The 24,274-nt window shown below is 39.9% G+C and overlaps 1 protein-coding gene across 5 annotated transcripts in view; it reads left to right on the top strand.

Annotated features, from left to right (window-relative positions):
- adam17b (ADAM metallopeptidase domain 17b) overlaps nt 1–24,274 on the top strand; it is a 109,394-nt gene that overhangs the window by 16,537 nt on the left and 68,583 nt on the right. For all 5 annotated transcript variants that reach the window (XR_005943033.1, XR_005943034.1, XM_041188018.1 and 2 more), the window contains exons 3-7: nt 4,094–4,227; nt 8,873–8,961; nt 10,060–10,246; nt 18,573–18,709; nt 19,804–19,890. Coding sequence is in view for 3 of the 5 variants with exons in the window: in XM_041188018.1 (XP_041043952.1) it covers nt 4,094–4,227; nt 8,873–8,961; nt 10,060–10,246; nt 18,573–18,709; nt 19,804–19,890 (634 nt within the window). In the remaining 2 variants the exon portion in view is untranslated. The remainder of the gene's footprint in view (nt 1–4,093; nt 4,228–8,872; nt 8,962–10,059; nt 10,247–18,572; nt 18,710–19,803; nt 19,891–24,274) is intronic.

The raw sequence follows: 24,274 nt of genomic DNA, 5'->3' as shown, positions 1-24,274 counted from the left end.
GCAGGTGGGCATGTCAGGAGCAGCGCCAGGCATACCTCAAAATGAAGTGTCAACCAGGTGAAGCTCTAATACAGGCCTACTTGCGTGTTGAATAGCATAAGCAGCAAGTAATATTTTCCAGAATTGCTTAATCTTATTGAAACCAAGCTTTTGGCAGGAGGGTACATATTGTAGCATCTTGATATAGTTTATACATAACTTAAGTAAAGAAGCTGTGTATCCAGAATTCAGGGTTCTGCCCAAACCCTCGAATAAACCCAGTGATTTGATTGTAGAGTATGTAAACATTAAAGATTCAACACTTCTACAGTGATTGAAAGTGAAAATAAGTGGAAGTGCACTTCACTTCTTCTGTGTCACTGTCTCCCTACCAATATTGAGAACTTCAAACAGCAAGGGGTACAGGAGCACACTAGTTATGTTATAAGGACTAGTAATCCAGAGCCCTGGACTAATGACTTGAAAGACGCAAGTTCAGATACCACCACAGCATCTGGGAAATTTGAATTCAATTACTTAGATCTGGAACTATAAGATAATACCAGTAATCATGATTATCAAGCTACGATTGTCATTAAAAACCCATCTGGTTCATTAATGTCCCAAATCTGCCATCCTTATCCAGTCTGGCCTACATGTTATTCTGAATCCACAAAAATGTGGTTTACTCTGAACTGCCCTCTCAAATTGCAAGCTACTCCATTGTATTCAAGAAGGCAGCTCACTGCTACCTTATCCAAGGCAATTAGGGAAGGATAATGATTGTTGACCTTGCCAACAATGTCCATATTCTGTGATCGAATCAAAAAAAAAGGCTGTAAGACAGATAATGAAAACCTGAATAACTTATCTATCTTTAGGAATATTTGAATATTTAAAAAAATTTCTATAACTCTTCAGAAAAGACTTTTCCTGTATTCCTAACATTAAGTGTGTGCCATAGATTAATTTAAACGGCTTTGCTATGTGAATTGCTTTAAAATTCTTTTTTATTCATTTGCTCATGGGATAGTGACAATACCGTAGAGGAGGAATTCCTGGAGTGTATACGGGATGCTTTTCTGGACCAATACGTTGAGGAACCAACTCGAGAACAGGCCATCCTAGACTGGGTATTACTGTGCCCCCTCAGCTGATGAATCAGTGTTGCTCCATGTTGAACACCACTTGGAGCAAGCACTGGGGGTGGCAAGGGTGCAGAATGTGTTCTGGGTGGGGGGACTTCAAAGTCCATCACCAAGAGTGGCTCTTTTTTTTAAAATATTCAATATTTTAAAAAAATATTCAAATATTCCTAAAGATAGTTAAGTTATTCAGGTTTTCATTATCTGTCTTACAGCCTTTTTTTTGATTCGATCACAGGATATGGACATTGCTGGCAAGATCAACAATCATTATCCTTCCCTAGTTGCCTTGGAGAAAGTAGCAGTGAGCTGCCTTCTTGAATATTGAGAAAGGAATAATTGGCAACCTAATTGTGTGAGGCCCCTTGTGGATGAGCGACCATAATATGATAGAATTCTTTATCAAGATGGAGAGTGACATAGTTAATTCTGAGACTAGGGTCCTGAATCTTAAGAAGGGAAACTACGATGGTATGAGGTGCGAGTTGGCTATGATGGATTGGGAAACGTTACTTAAAGGTGGATAGGCAATGGCAAACATTCAAAGAGCGCATGGGCGAACTACAACAATTGTTTATTCCTGTCTGGTGCAAAAGTAAAGCAGGAAAGGTGGCCAAACTATGCTATAAGAAATGGTATAAGATCCAAGGAAGATGCATACAAATTGGCTAAAAAAAACAACAGACCTGAGGAATGGGAACAGTTTAGAATTCAGCAAAGGAGGACCAAGGGATTGATTAAGAAAGGTAAAATAGAGTACAAGAGTAAGCTTGCGGGGAACATAAAAACTGACTGTAAAAGTTTCTATAGGTATGTGAAGAGAAAAAGATTGGTGAAGACAAATGTAGGTCCCTTACAGTCAGAAACAGGGGGATTTATAATGGGGAACAAAGAAATGCCTGACCAACTAAATACATACTTTGGTTCTGTCTTCACAAAGGAGGACACAAATAACATACCAGAAATGTTGGGGAACACAAGATTTAGTGAGAGGGAGGAACTGAAAGAAATCAGTATTAGTAGGGAAATGGTGTTGGGGAAATTGATCGGATTGAAGGCCAATAAATCCCCAGGGCCTGATAATCTACATCCCAGAGTACTTAAGGAAGTGGCCCTAGAAATAGTGGATACATTGGTGGTCATCTTCCTAGATTCTATAGACTCTGGAACAGTTCCTACAGATTGGAAGGGTAGCTAATGTAACTCCACTATTTAAAAAGGGAGGTAGAGAGAAAACAGGGAATTATAGATCAGTCAGCCTGATAGTCGGTAGTGGGCAAAATTCTAGAGTCCATTATAAAAGATTTAATAAGCTGAGCACTTGGAAAACAGTGGCGGAATTAGACAGAGTCAGCCTGGATTTACAAAAGGGAAATCATGCTTGACAAATCTTCTGGAAATTTTCGAGGATGTAACTAGTAGAATTGATGAGGGGGAGCCAGTGGATGTAGTTTATTTGGACTTTCAGAAGGCTTTTGACAAAGTCCCACATAGGGAATTGGCTTGTAAAATTAAAGCACATGGGATTGGGAGTAGTGTATTGAGATGGATAGAAAACTGGTTGGCAGACAGAAAGCATTGAGTAGAATAAGCGGGTCTTTTTCTGATGGCAGGCAGTGACTAGTGGGGTATCGCAGGGACCAGTGCTGGGACCCCAGCTATTCACTATATATATATATATATATATATATATATATAAATGATTTAGATGAGGGAACTAAATGTAATATCTCCAAATTTGCAGATGACACAAAGCTGGGTGGGAGGGTAAGCTGTGAGGAGGATGCAGAGATGCTTCAGTGTGATTTGGACAAGCTGAGTGAGTGGGCAAATGCGTGGCAGATGCAGTATACTGTGGATAAATGTGAGGTTATCCACTTTGGTAGCAAAAACATGAAGGCTGATTATTATCTGAATGGCTATAAATTAAGAGAGGGGAATGTGCAACGAGACCTGGGTGTCCTCGTACACCAGTCGTTGAAGATAAGCATGCAGGTGCAGCAGGCGGTAAAGAAGGCAAATGGTATGTTGGCCTTAATAGCGAGAGGATTCGAGTACAGGAGTAGGGATGCTTTGCTGCAATTATACAGGGCCTTGGTGAGACCACACCTGGAATATTGTGTGCAGTTTTGGTCTCCTTATCTAAGGAAGGATGTTCTTGCAATAGAGGGAGTTTACCAGACTGATTCCTGGGATAGCGGGACTGACATATGAGGAGAGATTGAGTTGGTTAAGATTATATTCGCTGGAGTTCAGAAGAATGAGGGGGGAATCTCATAGAAACCTATAAAATTCTAACAGGACTAGGCAGGGTAGATTCAGGAAGAATGTTCCCAATGGTGGTGGAGTCCAGAACCAGGGGTAACAGTCTGAGGATATGGGGTAGACCATTTAGGACTGAGATGAGGAGAAATTTCTTCACCCAGAGAGTGGTGAGCCTGTGGAATTCGCTACCACAAAGTAGTTGAGGCCAAAACATTATATGTTTTCAAGAAGGAGTTAGATATAGCTATTGGGGCAAAAGGGATCAAAGGATATGGGGAGAAAGTGGGAGCAGGCTATTGAGATGGATGATCAGCCATGATCATGATGAATGGCGGAGCAGGCTTGAGGGGCTGAAAGGCTACTCCTGCTCCGATTTTCTATGTTTCTATGATGTGGGCATAGCTGGCTAGGCCAGCGTTTATTGCCCATTCCTGATTGCCCTTGAGAAGGTCGTGAGCTGCTACCTTGAACAGCTGCAGTCCATTGGTATGGGTACAATCACAGTGCTGTTAAGAAGGGATTCCAGAATTTTGACCTAGCGACAGTGAAGGAGTAGTGATATAGTTCCAAGTCATGTGTGTGTCGAAATATGTTTTTGTGTAAGAGTGCAATGTAAGCATGTATGCTTCTAACAAGTGATTGACAGAAAAACATTGCCGCTACAGGATTCTTTGATATCTTACTTTGACCTTCTTGCTTCACAGAAATTTTAAACTGTATTTAACTTCAAGCGTGGAGCAATTTTCTGAAACTTTCAGAGCAGTTGTAGTAGATGGATATGGAAATGAAGAAGAATATCCTGTGCAATGGAAAAACTTCTTTACTGGCCACGTGATTGGTTAGTGCATTTAACTGTTTTTAAACCATGAAGTACTTTTGTAGGCTGTAGCATTGTTGCAATGAAAGCATAAGCCTAGGTAATATTCAAGTGCAATAATATGAAAGGTGTTTTGGAGGAAAGGAAATTATTTTTTTTAAACAGGATATATTCACTCCTTCTGATAAACCTGGTTGAATTATCCAATCACAAAATTTTAAACTCTGGCCTTCAGGTTGGAATCTAGTGATCCAGTTGTAATGGCTTCCAGGCTGCTCTATATCAGTGAGACTTTTATATCATAAAACCATGTATTACATGAACTCCAATTCCATGTAAATTGCAGACAACCAGGTAGAAACCCAGAAGGTACAATGCAGCCTGCTCACAAGCTGTCCTATTAGTTAACCAGCTGTGCAAAAATATGTAAAGGTACTGTGCACTGAAATCATCAGGTTGTCCAAATCAGAAAATGGAAGTGACATTGCCTGAAACTGTTGGTAACCAGATTGCTTATACTTATTAATTAAATGCTGATGTGGAATTAGTGGTACAAAGCAAAAGGTGAAAGGTAAAAAAATAAATAGAAGCTACTGAGAAAATAATTTATCTGTTTTAATAGCCTTCAGTCCATTAGCAGATATTTATTGATTAGCTTTAATTAGTTAATAACCAGTTGTTCAGTACCTAATTATGGTTGAGCTATAAATTTCTTCAGCTAAACACTGGAAAGACTGTAGCCCTCAGCATTGTGCCAGGCTCAACCAGACTCTTTGCAGCATTGACTTCCTATTGCTGAGCTTCTAACCGCATGCATTCTTCACGACACAGATGTCTGCTTCCACCTCAGTAAAACCATTTGTCTTTGTTATTGAAAACCTCATTCTCTACGCCCAATCTGTACTGCGGCCTTAGCCCTTCATTGTAATTATAAACATCTGTGATAAAGAAATTGAGAGCTGTATATCTACATTTGCCGAATGCCACTCAGATTACAAAGTAAATAGTGTAGATAGGAGCAGAAAATTGCAAAGAGTCATTGATAGATTGAGAAGGGGGAAAGATTGGCAGAAAGAATTCATTGTTGGAAAGTGAGAGTTCATCCACTTTTGAGCTGAAGAAGGAAGGACCAAATTCCACCATGGTAGCAGGTAGAATTTAAAATTCAATTAATAATCTGGAATTGAAATGCTAGTCTCAGTAATTGTGACCATGAAACCATTGTCAATTGTTGTAAAAACCCACTTGATTCACTAATGTTCTTTAGGGAAGGAAATCTGCAGTCCTTATCTGGCCTGGCCTACATGTGACTCCAGACCCACTGCAATGTAGTTGATTTAACTACCCTGTGAAATGGCGTGGCAAGCCATTTAGTTCAAGGGCATTTAGGGTTGGGCAGCAAATGCTGGATTTGCCAGTGGTGCGCTCATCCCATGAAAGAATGAATAAAAAAATGTGTGGTTTCTAAATGGTGAGATGCTAGAAGCTGGACAAGCACAGTGATTTGGAGATGCAAGCATTGAAATCACTGAAAACTAATAAATAGGTACAGATACAAAAAAAAATTAGAAAGATAATATGCTGTCCTTTTTCTCAGGTGGGTTGGAAAATAAAGGGGTGGAAGTTATGTTATAGCTGTTCAGAGCTCTGGTTATATCCATTTGGAGTACTGCATTCTGTTCTGGATAACGCACCTCAGGAAAGAGAGGTACATTGCAGATTCATCAAAATTATGCCAGGACTTGAGAAGGCAGGTTGCATTGACTAGCCTTGTAGTCTCATGAAAATTGATGATTGAGGGATGACTTAATTGAGACATTTAATAGCGTCAAAGGAGAGATAGTAAGAAATTATTTCCCCTGCTGGAGAAATCTGGAACCAAGGGGGAGTCACCTTAAAATTGGAGCTAAAACATCTGGAGATGATGTTAGGAAGTATTTCTCCATAAATAGTGGAACACTCTCCCAAAAAGCTGCTGAGGTTAAATCAATTGAAAATTTCAAAACTGAGATTGATAATGTGAAGAGGAAAATAGAGTTAATGTACACATTAGGCATGATCTAATTAAATGGCAGAACAGGTTTGAGGCTGAATGGCCTCTTCCTGTTTCTCGGTTCTTATGTTCCAATGACTGCTTGAAAATTTTCCTGACTAGCCTGCCGTTTTGCATCTCTGTAAACTTCAACTTATCCAAAACTCTGTCTGTATCTTGTCCTACAGCAGATCCTGCCCTATTACTCCTGCCCTAAATTGCATTGGTCCACAATTCAATCACATCCAAATGAGGCCATTGACTCTGCTTTATTGTCTCTGTCCATCTGCATATGGATGTTGCCATTGTTTCCAACTGCTTATGCGACATTAAGATGAAACAAAATTTAATGCAGCAAAACAGAAATCATCCATATAGTCTTCGGCAACAATCTACATACTTCCAATCTCAGCTGCTCGCATGGTCCAGAAGTGTGGAACTTTGTTTTATTGCTTGAAGTTAACTTGCACACCTGATTTGTTGATGAGACCATTTTCTTTTATGTTTGCAGTGTTGCATGCCTCTGCCCCTACCCCTCTAACTCCACTGCTGGAACAGCCCTTCCTTGTTGACCACCACACCTCTATCGCTCGTAAACCACAAGTTATTCAAACTGTTGCAACTTGTGTCCTCATGCGTGCTGAGGCTCACGTCCCCATTATTCTTGTCCTTAACAAGCCATAGTGTCAGCCATGGCTCAGTTGGTAGCAATCTTCTTTGTGACTCACAAAGTTTCGGGTTCAAGTACCACTTCAGGGCTTGAGTACAAAATTCAAGGCTGACACTCCACTGCAGGGAGTTCTGCACTGTCGGAGGTGCTTTCTTTTGGATGAAATGTTGAACTAAGGCCCATTTGCTTGCTCAGTTGGATGCTGAAGATCCCACGGCAATATTTTAAAGAACAGTCAGGGAGTTATTCCCAGTGTCCTAGCCAACATTTATCTCACAATCAACACCACAGAAATAGATGATTTGGTCGTTATCACGTTGTTTGTGGAAACCTGGTATATGCAAATTGACTGCTACATTCTTATATTAAAACAGTGACTGCATTTCAAAAATACTTCATTGGTGCTTTGAGGCATCCAATTGTCATGAAAAGCACTACATAAATGAGTCTTTCTGCCTCTTCCTCCTCCTCTCCCTCCACTGACTTCCCATGTACAAGGGAGTACACCCTCCTTAAGCAATCTTATCTATCCACTAAAGCCACTTCCTTAAGTTTCGCTACTTTCCCATCCCTGTCCCTGGATTCACATCCTCCTTCGAACATTCTCGTGACATTGTTTATGCTTTTTCTGGCTGCCTTCCTTTATTCGCTTTTTTTTCTCTCACCCCACCCTGTCCACTCACGATCAACTGCCCTGGTAAGAGCTTTGAGACTTCTAAGTGCGTTATGAGGACCATAGTGATGTAAGCTGTTGACCAGGGTAAAATTGCTGATTTGTTTGCAAATTTCTGACCTCAGTGAGAGAAATAACATGCTTTTCTCTTTATTAATGTTCTTCTGACACTTTGAAGTGTTGCAGACACTCTCAGAACTTTGTGGATAGATTCAAATGAAAGAGTCAAGTAGAGAATCATGTAATATGGTAAGGGGAATGATGGGTTAGGTACACACTGTTCTTTGCATTGCATTCCACTGAATTTTACCATCATTATCTTGAGTGGCAGATGTGTTCCTTATACAGGTGTTAGAGTCTGAGGGCATTGATGGGTATATCAATTTTAATAGTTGCCATCTTACTGTTGATGCTTAAATAATTCCTGTGCCAGTCTTCAAAGTCTGGGCTTTGATTAGCTTGAATTTTGAAGCTGATGAAAATGCAGTTTTCATTTTTCAAAATGGTTTTATCTGGCAAAGTGAAGGACAGAAGAAAACAAACTAGGAAATAAAAAGCTTTTATTTAAATTTGATATTTTAGAAGGGAGGAAAAAAAATCCAAAAAAACAGGTTAGATGGGGAAAATATTAAATCAATATTTATATAAAAAATGAGGGGAAAATAGGGATGATATTAGCACCATTTCAGTGTTTGCATTTTATTTCTCATAGTTTAATGTTGAAGTATAATATTATAAAGTTGCACAAAAAACAGAGATAGTAGTGATTCAACTTGACAGCTACCCAGAGAGATTTGGAATTGATAAAGCTAATTTAATAACACATATTGCTTTTGAACGTCCAGTTTCTGTATGATCAAGGTTTCACATTATGCAAAACTCAAGTAGAATGAAACAGAAATAGAAATTGAGCCTTAAAAATTTCTAGCAGAAAACAGTATTTTTGTTTCAATTTATGGCCGGTATCTTATCTGGAAAATTCAAGTTGATATAGACAGTTACTATTAGTGGAATTACATTTTTTATGGCTGCCATTTGCTCCTGTGTGCAATGAACACTATATTTCTACAGTAAAAGCATTGGTGATTGTTGCCAGAATCTCTCAACATTGTAATTTGTAAAAGCTCTTCATATGTGACAGATTTTTAGCACCATAGGCACCAATGATTATTTATTAATTACATACCACTCCTACTGAGATCAGGAATTGTAAAGGCTAAATCAATGTTGAAATAGAAACTATAAAGGATCAGAAGTCTAATTATATAAAACTTATGTTTTTAAATAAAAGGTGAACCAGGGTCAAAAGTCCGAGCTGTTATTGATGATGAGGATTTTACTGCCAGAATTGTTACTGATGAAGGAGAATATAATGTAGAGGTATACTTGATTTTAATTTACTTCTCTAAGATGTCATATCATGAAACCCTGAAGTCTGCACAACATTATATAGGTTTTTTGAGTTGAACTACTCTATCTGTCATGCTGAAGGAGAATTGTACTTAAAATACATTTGAGCTCAAAGATATTGAATACTAATCCATATGTGAGCCATACTAGTTTACAACACAGGAGGAGACCATTTGGACCATAGTATCTTGGTGGTAAATTTACGCAGTATGCTCTCTAATTCTTTAAGCATCCGTTCTATAATGTGCCCAAAATTGTGCTGCTACTACTACAGATTACTAACTAGTGTTTTGTACAATTGGTACTTCTTTACTCTTAGGCTCTATTCTGCTGTTGGTCTTTTTTATGGCTGCAGTAAGCTCATGAAGTATTTGTATTCTTGTCTATTTCTATGTGTAAAGAGAAACATTAGATAAGTATGTTATTGGATCCAGTTCAACCCTGAGCTGAGCTGTAAATCTCATACCTTGCATTGCCAAAAATGTTTACAACTACACAGCATTGCTTGCCTCTCTGCCACTGAAATTTTGATTCAGGCTTTTTTCACCTCTAGACTCAGCGATTGCATTGTCCTCCTTTCTGTCTGTCACTCCCTCACTTTCCACAAACACTCACTTCTGAAATGCAACAATTTGTGTCTGGTTGCCTATTCTTGCTGACTCAGATTAACACTTTGATCTTTGTGGTATTATGTTTAAACTTTGTCTTTAACCCCTTATGCAGCCTTGCTTCAAACTCCAAATCTTATCGCTCTCATAGTTAAATCTTCCGACTCTGGCCTATTTTGCCAATTGGTGAGCCTCCACTCTAGAAGTCTTTTCCTCTTTGACTTTGTCTCTCTATCCGTTTCTCTCTTCACCCCCTCCTTCTTCACCCACCTTCACCCCTTTTCCTCCCACCTTTCTGTGCATGCCCCCTTGCACATGCCCTACCCACTTCCTGCACTCTTTCCCCCCACCCCAGGTTCTTTTATGGCAAGATTGGGCAACGTGAGTTGTGAAAAGTTTTAAGTTGAATTTTTATTAATTTATTTGATTAAGTGACAATTTTTTTTATTCCTGCTTCTAGCCACTATGGAGGTTTATTGATTCTGTGCCTGTTGAAAAATTGTTGGCATACAAATCTGAAGATGTCCGGGAAATTGGGCGTTTAACGTCATCAAATGTTTGTGGTTATGTAAAGCTGAATGAATCTGAGCTTTTTCCAGAAGATGTTGAGGATGAGGAGGATGATTTTGATATAGATGCCTCGACAGGTGGGTGCATTTGAGAAATTATCTTATGTGGCCTGGTTCATTTTGTAAATTGCTCTTCAGCTAAACTGCTGTTCGCGTAGCTGATTTACAGATTTATTATCTCTGTGCTGGCTGAAATATAGGCACACATCTCTCATGTTGTCTGGGAAAGGACTTTACACAATGGTACTGGATGTGTTTGGCTTACTATTCTGCAATTTCCTCAAATTATTTGTACAGAATTTTAAATTCTGTAATCACAACTGAAGCCCATTCTCAGTCATTTGCAGTACAGTACCGCTTGTGTGCCTAGGAGTTGTGCTCACCTTGTGGATGTTCCAAACACATTTTACAAACAGATAAAAGGGCAGAGGCTATTGTTGCCATTTGTGGAACATGGTACAGCTGAATGTAGGGTGTGCTTTTGAACAGAAATGACTCATATTGAGGGGTTAACAAATCTTCAGCATGTGTAGATTATTATGGCTTCTTGCATTGGTTTGTACAGTTTATAGGAGAATTTACCTTATGGTAATCCCATGTGTGATTTCAAAAAAAAACAAATCACTCGTATGTGTAATATCATTTTGTAAAGTGAGCTTGAATATTGAGTCCTCAACTGATAACTTAGTAACATGGAAAGAGAGCTTAGCTCTTCTGAAGCTAATGAATTCTGTTTATGGTCTATTGTATAATTCCTGTGCATTAAGATAGTGTTCTTAATCTTATGCAGTAATATTTTGCTTCAGTTCTTGTACTACTTTCCATTCCCTTTTGTTTTTATGAAGGTACAGGGAACATGGACTTGTGCCTCTGCTGTCAAAAGGATAGACAGGTGAACTACCCCTATAATCTCCATCAATGCCTACTTCGGCTTCTGGAAATTACTGCCTAGACAGGACATGTCTAATGAGTACTAGGAACAGGCAAGATAGATGGATAAAACTGAGTTATGCTAAAACAAATACAGAAAATGCTGGAAAAACTCAGCAGTTCTGGCAGCATCTGTGGAGAGAGAATCAGAGTTAATGTTTCGAGTCCGTATGACTCTTCTTCAGAGCATTCCAGCATTTTTTGCTTTTTGTTTCAGATTTTCACCATTCACAGTATTTTGCTTTTATCTTAGTGAGTTATGCTAAAGATGTCTTAAGCAATTGAACACATTTTCCACCAAATGTTTAAAATGTATATTTATGTAGAGAAGCATTTTGTGTTAAGCAGAAAGGATGAGGAGTGGGCTTTATAAGCTAAGAATGCAATAATGAGAAATAATTAGGAAGAAATTACTTCAGTCAGCAATTACTTCAGTCAGTCATTGCATGACGATCCAGAGATGAGTTGGATACAATGTGATAGACAATATAATAGAGTCAGTGCACTCTTCTTGATGCACGCTTCTATTATGCAGAAACCATATTGTGTGAAGTGTTTACTTTTCCTTCTCATTAATGGTAGGGTGCTGCAAGTCCCATCAAAACTGTTACATTTGGCATAGTCTTGGAGGGCTGAATCAGGCTAATCAAAAAGAGAATATACACATCCCTGGTTTTCAGGGAGCAGAATCAAATTAAGATGACAAGAACAACATTTTTGGACCATCTGCAGTACCCATGCAACTTTCTTCCCTGCCTCTATCCATTAAAATTACCCCATTGGAGAACTGGGGTGCTGTTCTCTGGTACTGGTCTTTAAAATGCTATATCCCTATGAGGTCCAATGCTGGGAGGTTCAGTTCCTTGGTTTGTGCTCGGCAGCCAATTGGACTTGGCTCACAGCCATGGGGTCTTATTTTTGGCTGGGGTCTTTAAGTCCAGACCCTGCAAGTTAGTGTTCTAATGTGTTCCCGAAAGAAGAGGGATATAATACTAAATGGAGGTCTATGGTCTGTACTGGTCCTGGAAAGGGAAGATAATGACCAAGGGAAGATAACTTTCTGTCCAATTTTTTTCATCCAAAATGTTTGAAATGCTCCATTGATTTTAACTACACTTTGACAAAGTTTCCTTTTCTCACTGCTTCCTAAATGGTGTGTGATTAAATTTCAATTTTGAAAAGACAGTGTATAAACTGCTTACCATTTCTTTACCTACTTATTTTTCCACCTTTGAACAGCGAAATGCACACTCCCTTGTTCTAAAATGACGAAAGGTCATCGACCTGAAATGTTAACTCTGTTTTTCTGTCCACAGATGCTGCCTGACCTGAGTATTTTCATTATTTTATTTTTATTTTAACCTCCATCACAAACCCTGATCTTTGCTATAGAGTATGCTCCTGACAGCTTAGTAATTGGGCTACATCATAAGTCATTATTTTACTCATTACTGATGTGAAATGGAATTCTGTTGTTTACCTGTTCAGTGGCTTCTCCTTGCAAGGAAACTGATTGGGTCTTGGTGCTTTCCATTTCTCTTAAGACGGGGAAATCTTGAAAGGCTGCTAGAAGGATTTTGTTCATGCTTTGTTTTCTGTTAGTTTCCACTTGTGGCTACAGACCTCTTATAATATGGCTGTGAATTTTGATCTGACTTGCACATTTTATCACTTTTTGAGGTTTCATAGAATAGTACAGCACAGGAGGGCCATTTGATTGAGAGTTTGTGTCGGCCCTTTTGATGACCAATCCAGATAGTGCCACTCCTCTCTTTTCCCCATATACCTGCAATTTTTTTTCTCCCAAGTATTAATCCAGTTTGCTTTTGAAGAACATTATTGAATCTGTATCCACCACACAGGCAGTGCACTTCAAATCCTAGCCACTTGTGTAAAAGTTTTATGCTGCCTCTGGTTCTTCAGCCAATCACCTTAATTCCGTGTCCTCTGGTTATCAACCCTTTAGCTGTTGGAGACAGTTCATCTTTACTTCCTTTTCCAAAACCCATCATGATTTTCAACACTTCTATCAAATCTCCTCTTGGCCTTCTCTGCCCTAGGGAGGGCAACCCTAGCTTCTCCAACCTGTCCACATAATTGTAATCCCCCATTCCTGGAATCGTTTTTTCTGCTGTGTACCTCCTCCAAAGCCTTCACACCCTTAAATGTGGCGCTCAGAATTGGAGTTAATGTTTCAGCTGGAACTGAACTAATGTTTATCTAGGTTTAGCAAGACGTTCTGGCATTTACACTCTTCATAAAGCCAAGGATCCCGTACGCTATTATCCTTGTATCCAGGAATATTAAGCATTCACTCCTCTCACTTTTTGAGTCAGGTCTCCCATTATTGCCATCAAATCATATCCCATATGGCTAATTTGTGCCAGCTGCTTACCAGCCGCATTAAGCAGATATCATGCATTTACATACCTGCATTCCAAACCTCTGGATTTTCAATGATCCCACTTGATTAAAGTTTGAAATAATACAAATTGTCTCCCCTAGTCCTCTGCACCTTGTTTTTATTTCATAAAACTATCTCTTAGTGCTGAAAATCCTGCCCTACAGCCATATTTAACCAAGGATATTGGTCCCTCCTCTGTTCAGGTGAAACCCTTCCATCTTGAACAAGTTCCTCCTACCACACAACTAAATGTCCCAGGAATTTGAAGACCTCTCACCTGCACCATGCCTTTTGTCATGCATTAACTTGCCATATCCTTCAAATTCTACTCTTACTAGCTCATGGCATTGGGAGTAATCCAGAGATTATTGCCATTTGAGATCCTGTTTTTTATCTTCCCCCTAGCTCCTTCCACTCTGACAGACCTTACCCCTCTTCTCTATGGTATTGGTTCAGCCATGGACCACAATTTGTGGGTCCCTCCCCCTCCCCAACTCCCCAACTCCCAACCCCCTGCAGAATGTTCATTCATCACAGAGGCAACATAGCATTTGGAACAAATGTCAGCAGAAGCAGAACTGTCTGTTTTTCCCCGTGTTTATTCAATCCTCAGTTACTACTGCATTCCCACACTTTGCTGTCCTTTCTTGTATCGTCCTTTGCGTTATGATGCCAGGCTCAGGACTGTCCTTTGGGGTGTTGTCAGCCTCATTGGTTTTTATGCTGAATATAAAGCTTGAGAGTGCCACACTCCCAAAGGATTTCTAATTCTTCCTACTCTTCCAGGTGGCCACTCACTTGCTTTTCTGAACTCTATCTGGCTGTGGAATGACTTCCTTCTGGAACTTGTGTTCCAGGAAACACTTAACCACTCGTATGCATTGCATTGAATCCAGCTGCCCCTCAAGCTCGGAAACCCTCAGCATAAATTTGAGTGGTTGGGGACACTTGCTGAAAATGTGGGCACTCTGAAGCTCCCAGATGATGTAGGAATTGCAGTTTATGGGTCATGGCTGTCCCTCTATAATATTTACAAAATTAAAATGAACTCCTTAGATATAAGGTGATTGTGTAATTGCTGTTAACTACATCTAAACTATACTTTCTTCTTCTCTCTCCTCAAAGTGAACTAACCAAAGACTAATTATTTACTGAAGCTTAACCAAGAACCATGACGGTACTAAACACAACCTAAATATTAGATTTCTAGATACTTAACCTTCTTAATGCTTAAGGTTCTGTGGCTCCTTTGCTTCTGAGTTTTGCATTGCTTTCCCAAGTTCCGTAGTTTTGCAAACAAGTGTGGTCCAAGATATACCTTTTTGAAAGTCACACAAGTTACAACTACTTAGCATCTCACTCACAACATTTATCACCTATTCTGGCAGCTACTTATAGCTGATTGCCTGTTAACTATCATTGACCTTGCAGTTTCTATTAAGTTACACGACCAAGCCAAATTCCTAACTACTTACCTAATACCTACCAGCAAATTCCTACTGCCACCAAAATCTCAATTTCCACTCTCTTTATGATCCATTCCTATTCACGCCGCTCTGTCTCCAAGCTCTGTTTACGTAGCTAAATGAACTGAATTGTGAATATGATCTACAAAAGTCCTGTGCATTATTTAACCATGATCATCATCTTGCATGCCAAATCCAATTATAAATAGATGAAATTGTAGACTATGATGCTCGAAACAATGGTCAGAAGCCCTTATGAAAACAACATTTAACTTATTCAGTCTCAGTGGCTCTGCTTATTAAGTAAATTATATAGCCCCAAGGAGGTTAGATACTTCACCTTAGGCAGGGCCCTTTTAACCACTTCCAATGTCATTATATTACAGAAACCGGCATCTGACGGCAGCCCATAAAATGTAATGCTCAGTTGGGGGATCTGAGTAAAGCTGCCAGCTGTACTTCATGTATCAAGTTGTTTCATTGTAAAAGACAAATGAGTTATCCATCGTTTATTGAGGTTTCTTGGAGTGAAAACCTTGATGAAAAGATTCCAGATGAGCAACAGTTGACAATTTCTTAAGATACACAATATTTGCTGAAAATGGACTGCAGATGTCACTTGAAATTGTTTGAATATGCTAATCATCAATGCGATTTACTTCTGAAAGTTGATGAATGTTTGAAAAGTGTAAAGGAATCTGTGATGCCTAGGGCTCAACAGTTGAGAGTGAAGCTTCACCTTTAAACTAAATTCCCCTCTGCTGTATTCTAGAGGTTCCGTGGAAACTTTTTATATATGCTACTGTGGCTGTATTTTGATAATTTAGGTTCAAGTAGTGCTGCAATTGCCATCTTTCTGGGACAGAATGGTTTGAAAATGGTTCAAATGAAGAATAATTTAGTAAGATTCCCTCTGATCCCTCAATTTCTACAATCCTGAGAATGAATGTTGAGTACAAATATCTGCAGGCACTAAAAAGCCTCCTGTGGGTGATCAGTGAATGTACTGTGTGCCCTTCTTTACTTTTTCTAGTCCCCTGGACCTCGTTTATTCAGTTGACTTTTCACGCTACAGTCCTGTTACATTCAGTTGTGAGTGGTGGTGGACAATTAAACAACTAACAGAAAGATGAGGCTCCACAAATATCCCCATCCTCAATGATGGGGAAGCCCAGCACTTCCAAAATTGCCGATTGGATAATCTATCTCTGCCTCCTCCTGAGAACCCCAGCATCACAGACGCCAGTTTTCATCCAATTTATTTCACTGCACGTAATATCAAGAAACAACTGAAGGCACAGATACTGCTATGGGCCCTGACAATATTCAGGCAATAATACTGAAGACTTGTGCTCCAGACCCAGCTGTGATCCTAGCAAGCTGTTCCAGTGCAGCTACAACACTAGCATCTACTTGACAATGTGGAAAATTGATCATATGTGTCTTTTCCATAAAAAGTAGGACAAATCCGCCCAACCACTACCATCCTCTCAATCATCAGCAGAGTGATGGAAGAGGTTGTTGACAGTTCTACCAAGCAGCACTTGGCAGAACTGGTAGAACATCAATAACCTGCCCTCTGATGCTCAGTTTGGATTCTGCGAAGGTCACCTGACCTTAACCTCATTACAGCCTTGGTCTAAACATGGACAAAAGAGCTGAACTCAAGTGGTGAAGTGAGAATGACTGTCCTTGACAGCTAGGCAACATTTGACTGAGTGTGGCATCAAGACCCCTGGCAAAACTGAAGTTAATGGGAATTGGGGGGTGGGGTTGGGGGCAAATCTCCACTGGTTGGAGCATACCTAGCACAAAGAAAGATGGTTGTGGTTGTTGTAGGTCAAGCATCTCAGTCCCAGGACATTGCTGCAGGAGTTCCTCAGGGTAGTGTCCTAGGCCTAAACACCTTCAGCTGCTTCTCTCTAGCTTAAGGTCAGAAGTGGGGATGTTCACCATTTGTGACTCCTCAGATACTGAAGCAGTCCAAGTCTCAACAAGATCTGGACCATATTCAGGCTTGGGCTGATAAGTGGCAAGTAACATTTGTGAAATACAAGTGCCAGGCAATGACACTTCCAACAAGAGGAAATCTAACCATCTCCCCATGACATTCAATGGCATTACCTTTGCTGAATCCCCTATTATCAGCATCCTGGGGGGTTACCATTGACCAGAAACTGAACTGGAACAACCATATAAATAATTTAGGTAGAAGAACAAGTCAGATAATGGAAATTCTGTGGCAAGTAACTCACTTCCTAACCCTCACAAAGCCTGCCCATTAACAAGGCACAAGTCAGAAGTGTGATGGAATACTCTCCACTTGCCTGGACGAATGCAGCTCCAACGACATTCAAACATGAGACCATCCAGGACAAAGCAGCCCACTTGATCAGCACCCATCCACCACCTTAAACGTTCACTCCATTGTCACTGGTACACAGGCTCCTTCAACAGCACCTTCCAAATCCATGACATCCATTAGCTAGAAGGACATACGCATGGGAACACCATCACCTGCAAATTCCTCTCCAAGCCACATACCACCCTGCCTTTGAACTATATTACCGTTCTTTCACTACCCCTGCATCAAAATCTTGGAACTTCTTTCCTAACAGCAGTGTGGGAGTTCCTTCGCCAGATGGACTGCAGCGGTTCAAGGTGGCTCACCACTACCTTCTCGGGGGTAATTGGGGATGGCCAACAAGCCAGCGACGCTCACTTCCTATGAAAGAATAGAAAAAAAACCTTTACAGTTCTTTTGTTACTTATGATGTTGTGGATTTTTTTCTTTTGCACCTTGTCTTTCCTTTTTTCTTTTCCTTTTCACTCCTTCATTAGCAGATACTGCAGAATACCTGTGTGGATCCTTCCATTTTGAGAGGAACAACAACCCAGGTGGCAGTGGTTATTGTCTGTTATCCATCTTTAATATTGTGGTTTTAGATAAGCATTAGCCCATGTTCTCTGCTTCCAGACCTGTACAATTTTGAGCTAAATTAATGCATTTTTTTAAAAGATCTGCCTATATTTTTCTGAAAAGTCCTGAAACAATTTAGAGGAAAAAAAACTACTGGTACTAATAAAAACAAAAATCCAACTTGAAGTTTCTGACCAGGTTTTGCTGCTTGTGTGGTTGATTCTTCAGGTCTCCTGAACCTGACTCAACTCCATAGGCTTTCTATATTGCACTGGACAACATGCATTATATCAGTGTTGCTGTGTTATATATCAAATCTGCCAGATTTTAATTTGACTGGCTATAATAGCCATCAGATTTTGACAAATCAGTTAAGTATGCATAAATATGCTATTTGCCACTTATACTATGTTGGACATTTTCCACTTGAGGAATTCTGTGAAAACCTGCAGTCTGCCATTCCATTGCATGGCACACGGTTTGTGTTTATATTTTGCTTAACTAAAGTTCAGCCAAAAAAGCTTATTCTTACACAATTCAAGTATTATACCATCTTTTGTATATTGTATAAATGTATTCACTGATGTTTGATTCTGAGTAATATCTTATTTTTGCTTAAGAAAATTAAGGCATAAATCTAACCCTTTTTAAATGATTGATTCAGAAATTTTAACTGTTTGATAGAATACATCCAGCGGCAGAAAAGGCAAAATGCTCCTCGGGATACTGAGAAGAATACTTGCAAAATGCTAGTTGTAGCAGATTATCGTTTTTTTAAGCACATGGGGCGTGGGGAAGAGAGCATCACCATCAATTATTTGGTAAGCAGATCCCAGGAGGAATAGATTTGAAAATACTTTTCTGTTCTTTTTTCAATGCTATTATACCTTTTACCTATCAAATAGTGGGCTGGTTTAATTAACGAAGTGCATTGATGTTGACTGACATTGTATGTTTGGATAAAATATGTATTTTTAGCACTGATGTTTTCCTTTACATTGACACTGATGGAAGCTTGAGAGCACTTTGACTGCTTACCCATCAGTTTGGTCGCTGATGGTGGAGAGAAAAATTGAGAAGCATTTTTCACTCTCCAAAAGACAATACTAAACAGAGTAATAACATAGATTTTTAAAAAACTCATTCTGAGAATGTGGGCATTGCTGGCTTGCATTTATTGTCCATCCCTGATTGCCCCTGAGAAGTTGATTGTGAGCTGCCTTCTTGAGTACAACTGAGTAGCTTGCTAGATCATTTCAGAGGACATGTATGAGTCAACCATATTGCTATGGCTTTGGACTTACAGGCCAGACTGGATATGGATGGCAGATTTCCTCCGCCAAAGGGCATTAGGGAACCAGATTGTTTTTATGATAATTCTGTAGTTTAATTGAAACTGATACTAGCTTTGTATTCCAGGATTTTATTTAATTAATGGAATTTAAATGCCCCGGCTGCCTCAGTGGGATTTGAACTAATTTCTCCAGATCATTAGCTCAGGCCTCTTGATTACTTGGTTCAGTAACATAATCACTGTGTTAAGGTATTAAGTATTTTTTCAAAAGTACACTAAACGTGTGTTTTTAAACTGATGCAAAGTTTTTGGAACAATAAACTTGGAGAACTAACTAACTTCTTCCCACCTCCCCCTTCAGTAATGCAATTCCTTTTATTCCATAGTTATTACATTGGGAGGCATAATGAGGTTATGTAGTTAACCTTAGGTTTGATCTGCTTAGGTTTGATTTAGCAATGTAATATTCCTTCGTCTAAGCATAAAATGCGAGGCAGAAGGAAAAAAGATTGTTCTCGAAAAATGTGGTTGTATTACTCTGTGCAATGTCTTAAGGTTGTATGATCATATATGCTTATAATTTGAACACATTGTTTTTCAAACTTTCTTTTCTAAATGCAGATTGAATTGATTGACCGAGTGGATGACATTTATCGAAATACCACATGGAGTGCAGGTTGGAAAGGATATGGAGTACAGATAGAGGAGGTAAATAATTCAAATTATGCTGAAATATTTTTCTCAACTCTTGCCTCAGCTATGCAAAGTATTAGCTCAACTGTTCCAGTCTTAGGCACCCACTCAAGTCAACATACCTGTCATAATTTTTAAAGCTGTCTTCATAGATTAGTAGTGTACCTGCTGGAAATTAATTGTGCGACCTATCAGGCTTATTTTTCAACAACACTTTTTTTTAAGTTATCCATTCATGGGATGTGGGTGCTGGCTAAGCCAGCATTTATTGCCCATCCCTTATTGCCCTTGAGAAGGTGGTGGTGAGCTGCCTTCTTGAATTGCTGCAGTCCATGTGGTGTAGTACGCCCACAGTGCTGTTGGAGCGAGAGTTCCAGGATTTTGACTCAATGACAGTGAAGGAACAGCGATATAATTCCAAGTCGGGATGGTGAGTGGATTGGAAGGGAACTTCTAGGTAGGTGGTGGTGTTCCCATGTGTCTGCTGCCCTTATCCTTCTAGATGGTAGAGGTCGTAGGTTTGGAAGTGCTGCCCAAGGAGCCTTGGTGAGTTCCTGCAGTGCATCTTGTAGATGGTACACACTGCTGCCACTGTGCGTCAGTGGTGGAGGGAGTGAATGTTTGAGAGAAGTTTATTGCAGTTTCAGAGCAAATGAACTATATTCGGGTAGGCTGATGGATATATCAAGTAACATTCAACCTTTGTCAGCTTTCTTACAACTGTGTAGCTCAAGTTCAAATTGATGACGCCTGTCCATTAACCTCAATTTGTTCCATAAAATATACAAGCTTGCCTTGAAAACACTAGCTGGAAGCATTTCAGTTGCAGTGAGAAGTTTTTCACAAACCGACATAATTATTGTACAATAAAACTTAAGGAAGCAAGTAGGAGAGATCTTTTACCTAACTGGTAACCAGCAGTCATACAGGGTCATGTTAGTGCCACTTAACAGGCATTGAATGTCCTGCTATCCTACGTTTAGTTCACCGGCTTGCACTTGTATAGCATGTAAAATATGAAGGGTACATCACAGAGGTGTTGGGGGTGGGAGGTGGGAAATAGACAGTAAGTCTGAGAGATTTGAGAGGCGACTTGGTCACAGAAGTGGCCATTAAGGAAACACTTTAAGGACAGGAGAGAAGTCTAAGGTTTTGCATTGAGGATTCCAAAAGTGGACGTAAGTTGTTAAAGTCATAGCCATCAGTGCCGAAGCGAATTGTGGGATATACGTGGTTAAAGTGAGACAGACAGAGTTGGGAGATTGTTTGTAGGACTAGAGGAGATTACAGAAGTAAGAAGAGGCAAGGAGGGAGTTAAAGAGAAGAAATGTCCATTTGAAATGTTGATGGAGCAGGAGCCATTGTGAATCAGTGAAGGCAAGGGTAATGACTGATCAGGCTTTGCTAAAGAGTAGGATCCAAGCAGCAGAGTTTTGGCCAAGCTGTAGTTTTTTTTGGGGGAGGTGGGGAGAGGAGGAGAAGAGAATGTCAGAAAGAAGTGTGTTGGAGTGCATAGGCAAGTCTACAGAAATTCAGTTACCATATTTCGAATCCTAACAGTCAATAAACTCCCTCTTTCTAAAGGGATGAAAGCATGAATAAGGGTTTCAACAGTGGAAGGGCTGAGGTAGGGACAGGAAACGCATTGTTACAGCGGTGGAAATAGGTGGTGTTTCTGATTAGGATAGGGGAATCAAGTCTCAGCTCAAGGTTGAAAGCATTCTGTTTAAACCTGAGACATGGATTAAGAAATTGATGGAATTTCGGATGAGGTAATGAGCCCTGAAGTGGAAAGACAATGGCTCCAGTTTTACAAGTGTTTCAGCAACATTTATACAGTCTTTAACATAGGAAAATGTCCTTGCCCCAGGGTGCTACACTGGAGCGGTATCTAACAAATTTGGCACCAGGCCACATAACAAGATATTAGGGATATAGTAAGACGTAAAGCTTGTTGAAAGGGGTAGTTCAGTGAGCACGGGTGATGGGTAAATGGGACTTGATGCATGTTAGGGTGTGGCAGCAGGCATTTGGATGAGCTTAAGTTTACAGATGGTTGAAAGTTTGGTTAAGATTGTGTTGGAATAGTCAAGTCTAGAGGTAACAAAGGAATAAGTGAGGGTTTCGGTAGCATATGAGCTAAGATGGGACAGTGTCAGATGACGTCACGGAGATGGAGGTAGGTGGTCTTGTTGGCAAAGATATACTGTCTGATGTTGTTGAAAGCTTGTTTTGGGGTCACATAGAACACTAAGGTGGTGAAAGCTATGGTCATCCTCAGACAATTGCTTGGATGGGGTGGGCGCCGGTGGCTAGGGAATAGAGTTTGTGGTGGGACCAAAGACATTGGCTTTGGTGTTCTCAGTATTGTCATATTCCAATACATTATTTCCTAAAAACCACAATAGACTACAAAAAGATGGCCATCTGAGGATCACCTGATTTCTCGTGTGGATTAAAACACTCTCCTGTCTCGAGGGCATAAAAGCAATTATCCATACTGATGTTGACTTGATGCCCTTTCCTGGAAACTAATTCAAAAGGGTCATTTCAAATTGAATGGGTCCTTCAGATCCAAAGACGTATGCTGTCTCAAACTCTCAATGTGTGAAAGTCATCACGCAAGATGGTATAGTTAACATGGCCATCCACCTTACTTGGAAAAGGACTTTGGACTTGTAACAGGTCACATGGTGAGCCATGTTTGTGGCCTGCTTTTAAAACAGCAAGAAGTTATTCTGGACAGAAATGCATCAGACAGCCATTGAGCCAGCTGCAAGTTAACTATGCAGTTGAAGTAATAAACAGCAATATGTTGAAAGTGAGGGAAGGACTCTCCCCAACTATTCCAACTTCAAGTTCACCTGAAATCCAACCTCCTGGAAATTCAAGAATCCTCTGCTTACAGGACGTTCATTTCAACTAAAAGTATCAACTCTCCTAAGAAACTACAGGCTTCCCACAAAAAAGAGACTGAGACAATTAAACTTTAATCGTATTTTTTTTCCTCATATGTATCTAGACTTTGTGTGAGTGATTAGTATGAGTGAGATGTTTCCTTTTTAAACCTCTGGGGCAAGTGTGGGATAATAAATAATCATCTTGATTTTAAAACTCTCAAAGCTTGCTGCTGGAATTACTTAAATTGGGACAATCACTCTGATGGTAAGAAAATACACACAGCTCATATACAAAACACATTGATCACAGGCAGGGAAAGTCTGTGACAATATTTATTTAATTGGAAGAAATTTCTGCTAGTCCATTATTGGACGTCAATCAGTCTGACAATTCAGTGAAGTAGCTGAGCAAGGTGATGGTGAGGTAGAGCTTGGTGTTGCCAGCATACATGTAGAAACTGGTGTTTTCGGATGATTAAAAAAAAATTATTATCAGACAGGACATGGCATCGCTGGCTAGGTCAGCATTTTTGTTGCCTATCCCTAATTGCCCTTGTGAAGGTGGTGGTGAGCTGCCTTCTTGAACTGTTGCAGTCCGTGTGGTGAAGGTACACCCACAGTGCTGTTAGGGAGGGAGTTCCAGTATCTTGACCCAACGAGGGGAAGGATGTAATTGTAATAGGAGGCCAAGGATATAAACCCTTGAAGAACTTGAAAGGTAACTGAGTAGGAAGAGAATCCATTACAGTTGATTCTCTGGCTATGATTATATTGATAGGAATGGAATCAACTGACGGCAGCTCCATAAAGCCGAATGACAAATACGTTGAAGGAGTATGGTGTGGTCAGCCACGTTAAAGGCTGCAGACAGGTTGAGAAGGACAAGGATGGATAGATTATAATGTTCACAGTCACCTAGGATGTAGGATGTAGCTTGTGACTTTGATAAGATCCATTTGATTCTGTTGCAGGGACCTGATTGGAAGCAATCAACTGTGGAATTCTAGGAAAGTTGGGCATGGGTTTGGGAGGTAACAGCACGTTCAGACATTCCAAAGAAGAAAGAGAGGTTGGAAATCAAATGGTAGTTTGCAAAGGGAGAGCGGTCAAGAGTTTTTTTTAAGGAGATGGGTGATGAGCAGATTTGATGGAGAGAGGACCATGAATATTAGCTAACATGGGGTCTAGGAAAGGAAGTTGCGTGTTCAGTTTAGTGGGAATAGGGTCAAGGAAGCAGGAATAAAAATAGAAAATGCTTGAAATACTCAGGAGTTCTGGCAGCATCTGTGGTGATCATCCAAGGGTCATTCAAGGGCAGTCCCAAAGAAATGGACAATGGGGGGAAAGTGAATTGAAAACAAAATGCTGGAAATGCTCAGCAGGTCTGGCAACATCTGTGGAGAGAAAAGCAGAATTAATATTTCAGGTTGATTATTTATCAGAACTCAGTTCATCAACCCAAAATGTAAACTCTGTTTCTCTCTCCATAGTTGTTGCCA

This window comes from Carcharodon carcharias, chromosome 5 (genome assembly GCF_017639515.1).
Source record: "Carcharodon carcharias isolate sCarCar2 chromosome 5, sCarCar2.pri, whole genome shotgun sequence".
NCBI lineage: Eukaryota > Metazoa > Chordata > Chondrichthyes > Lamniformes > Lamnidae > Carcharodon > Carcharodon carcharias.
The sequence above is the reverse complement of the archived record's forward strand: the minus strand, read 5'-3'. Positions and strand labels throughout refer to the sequence as shown.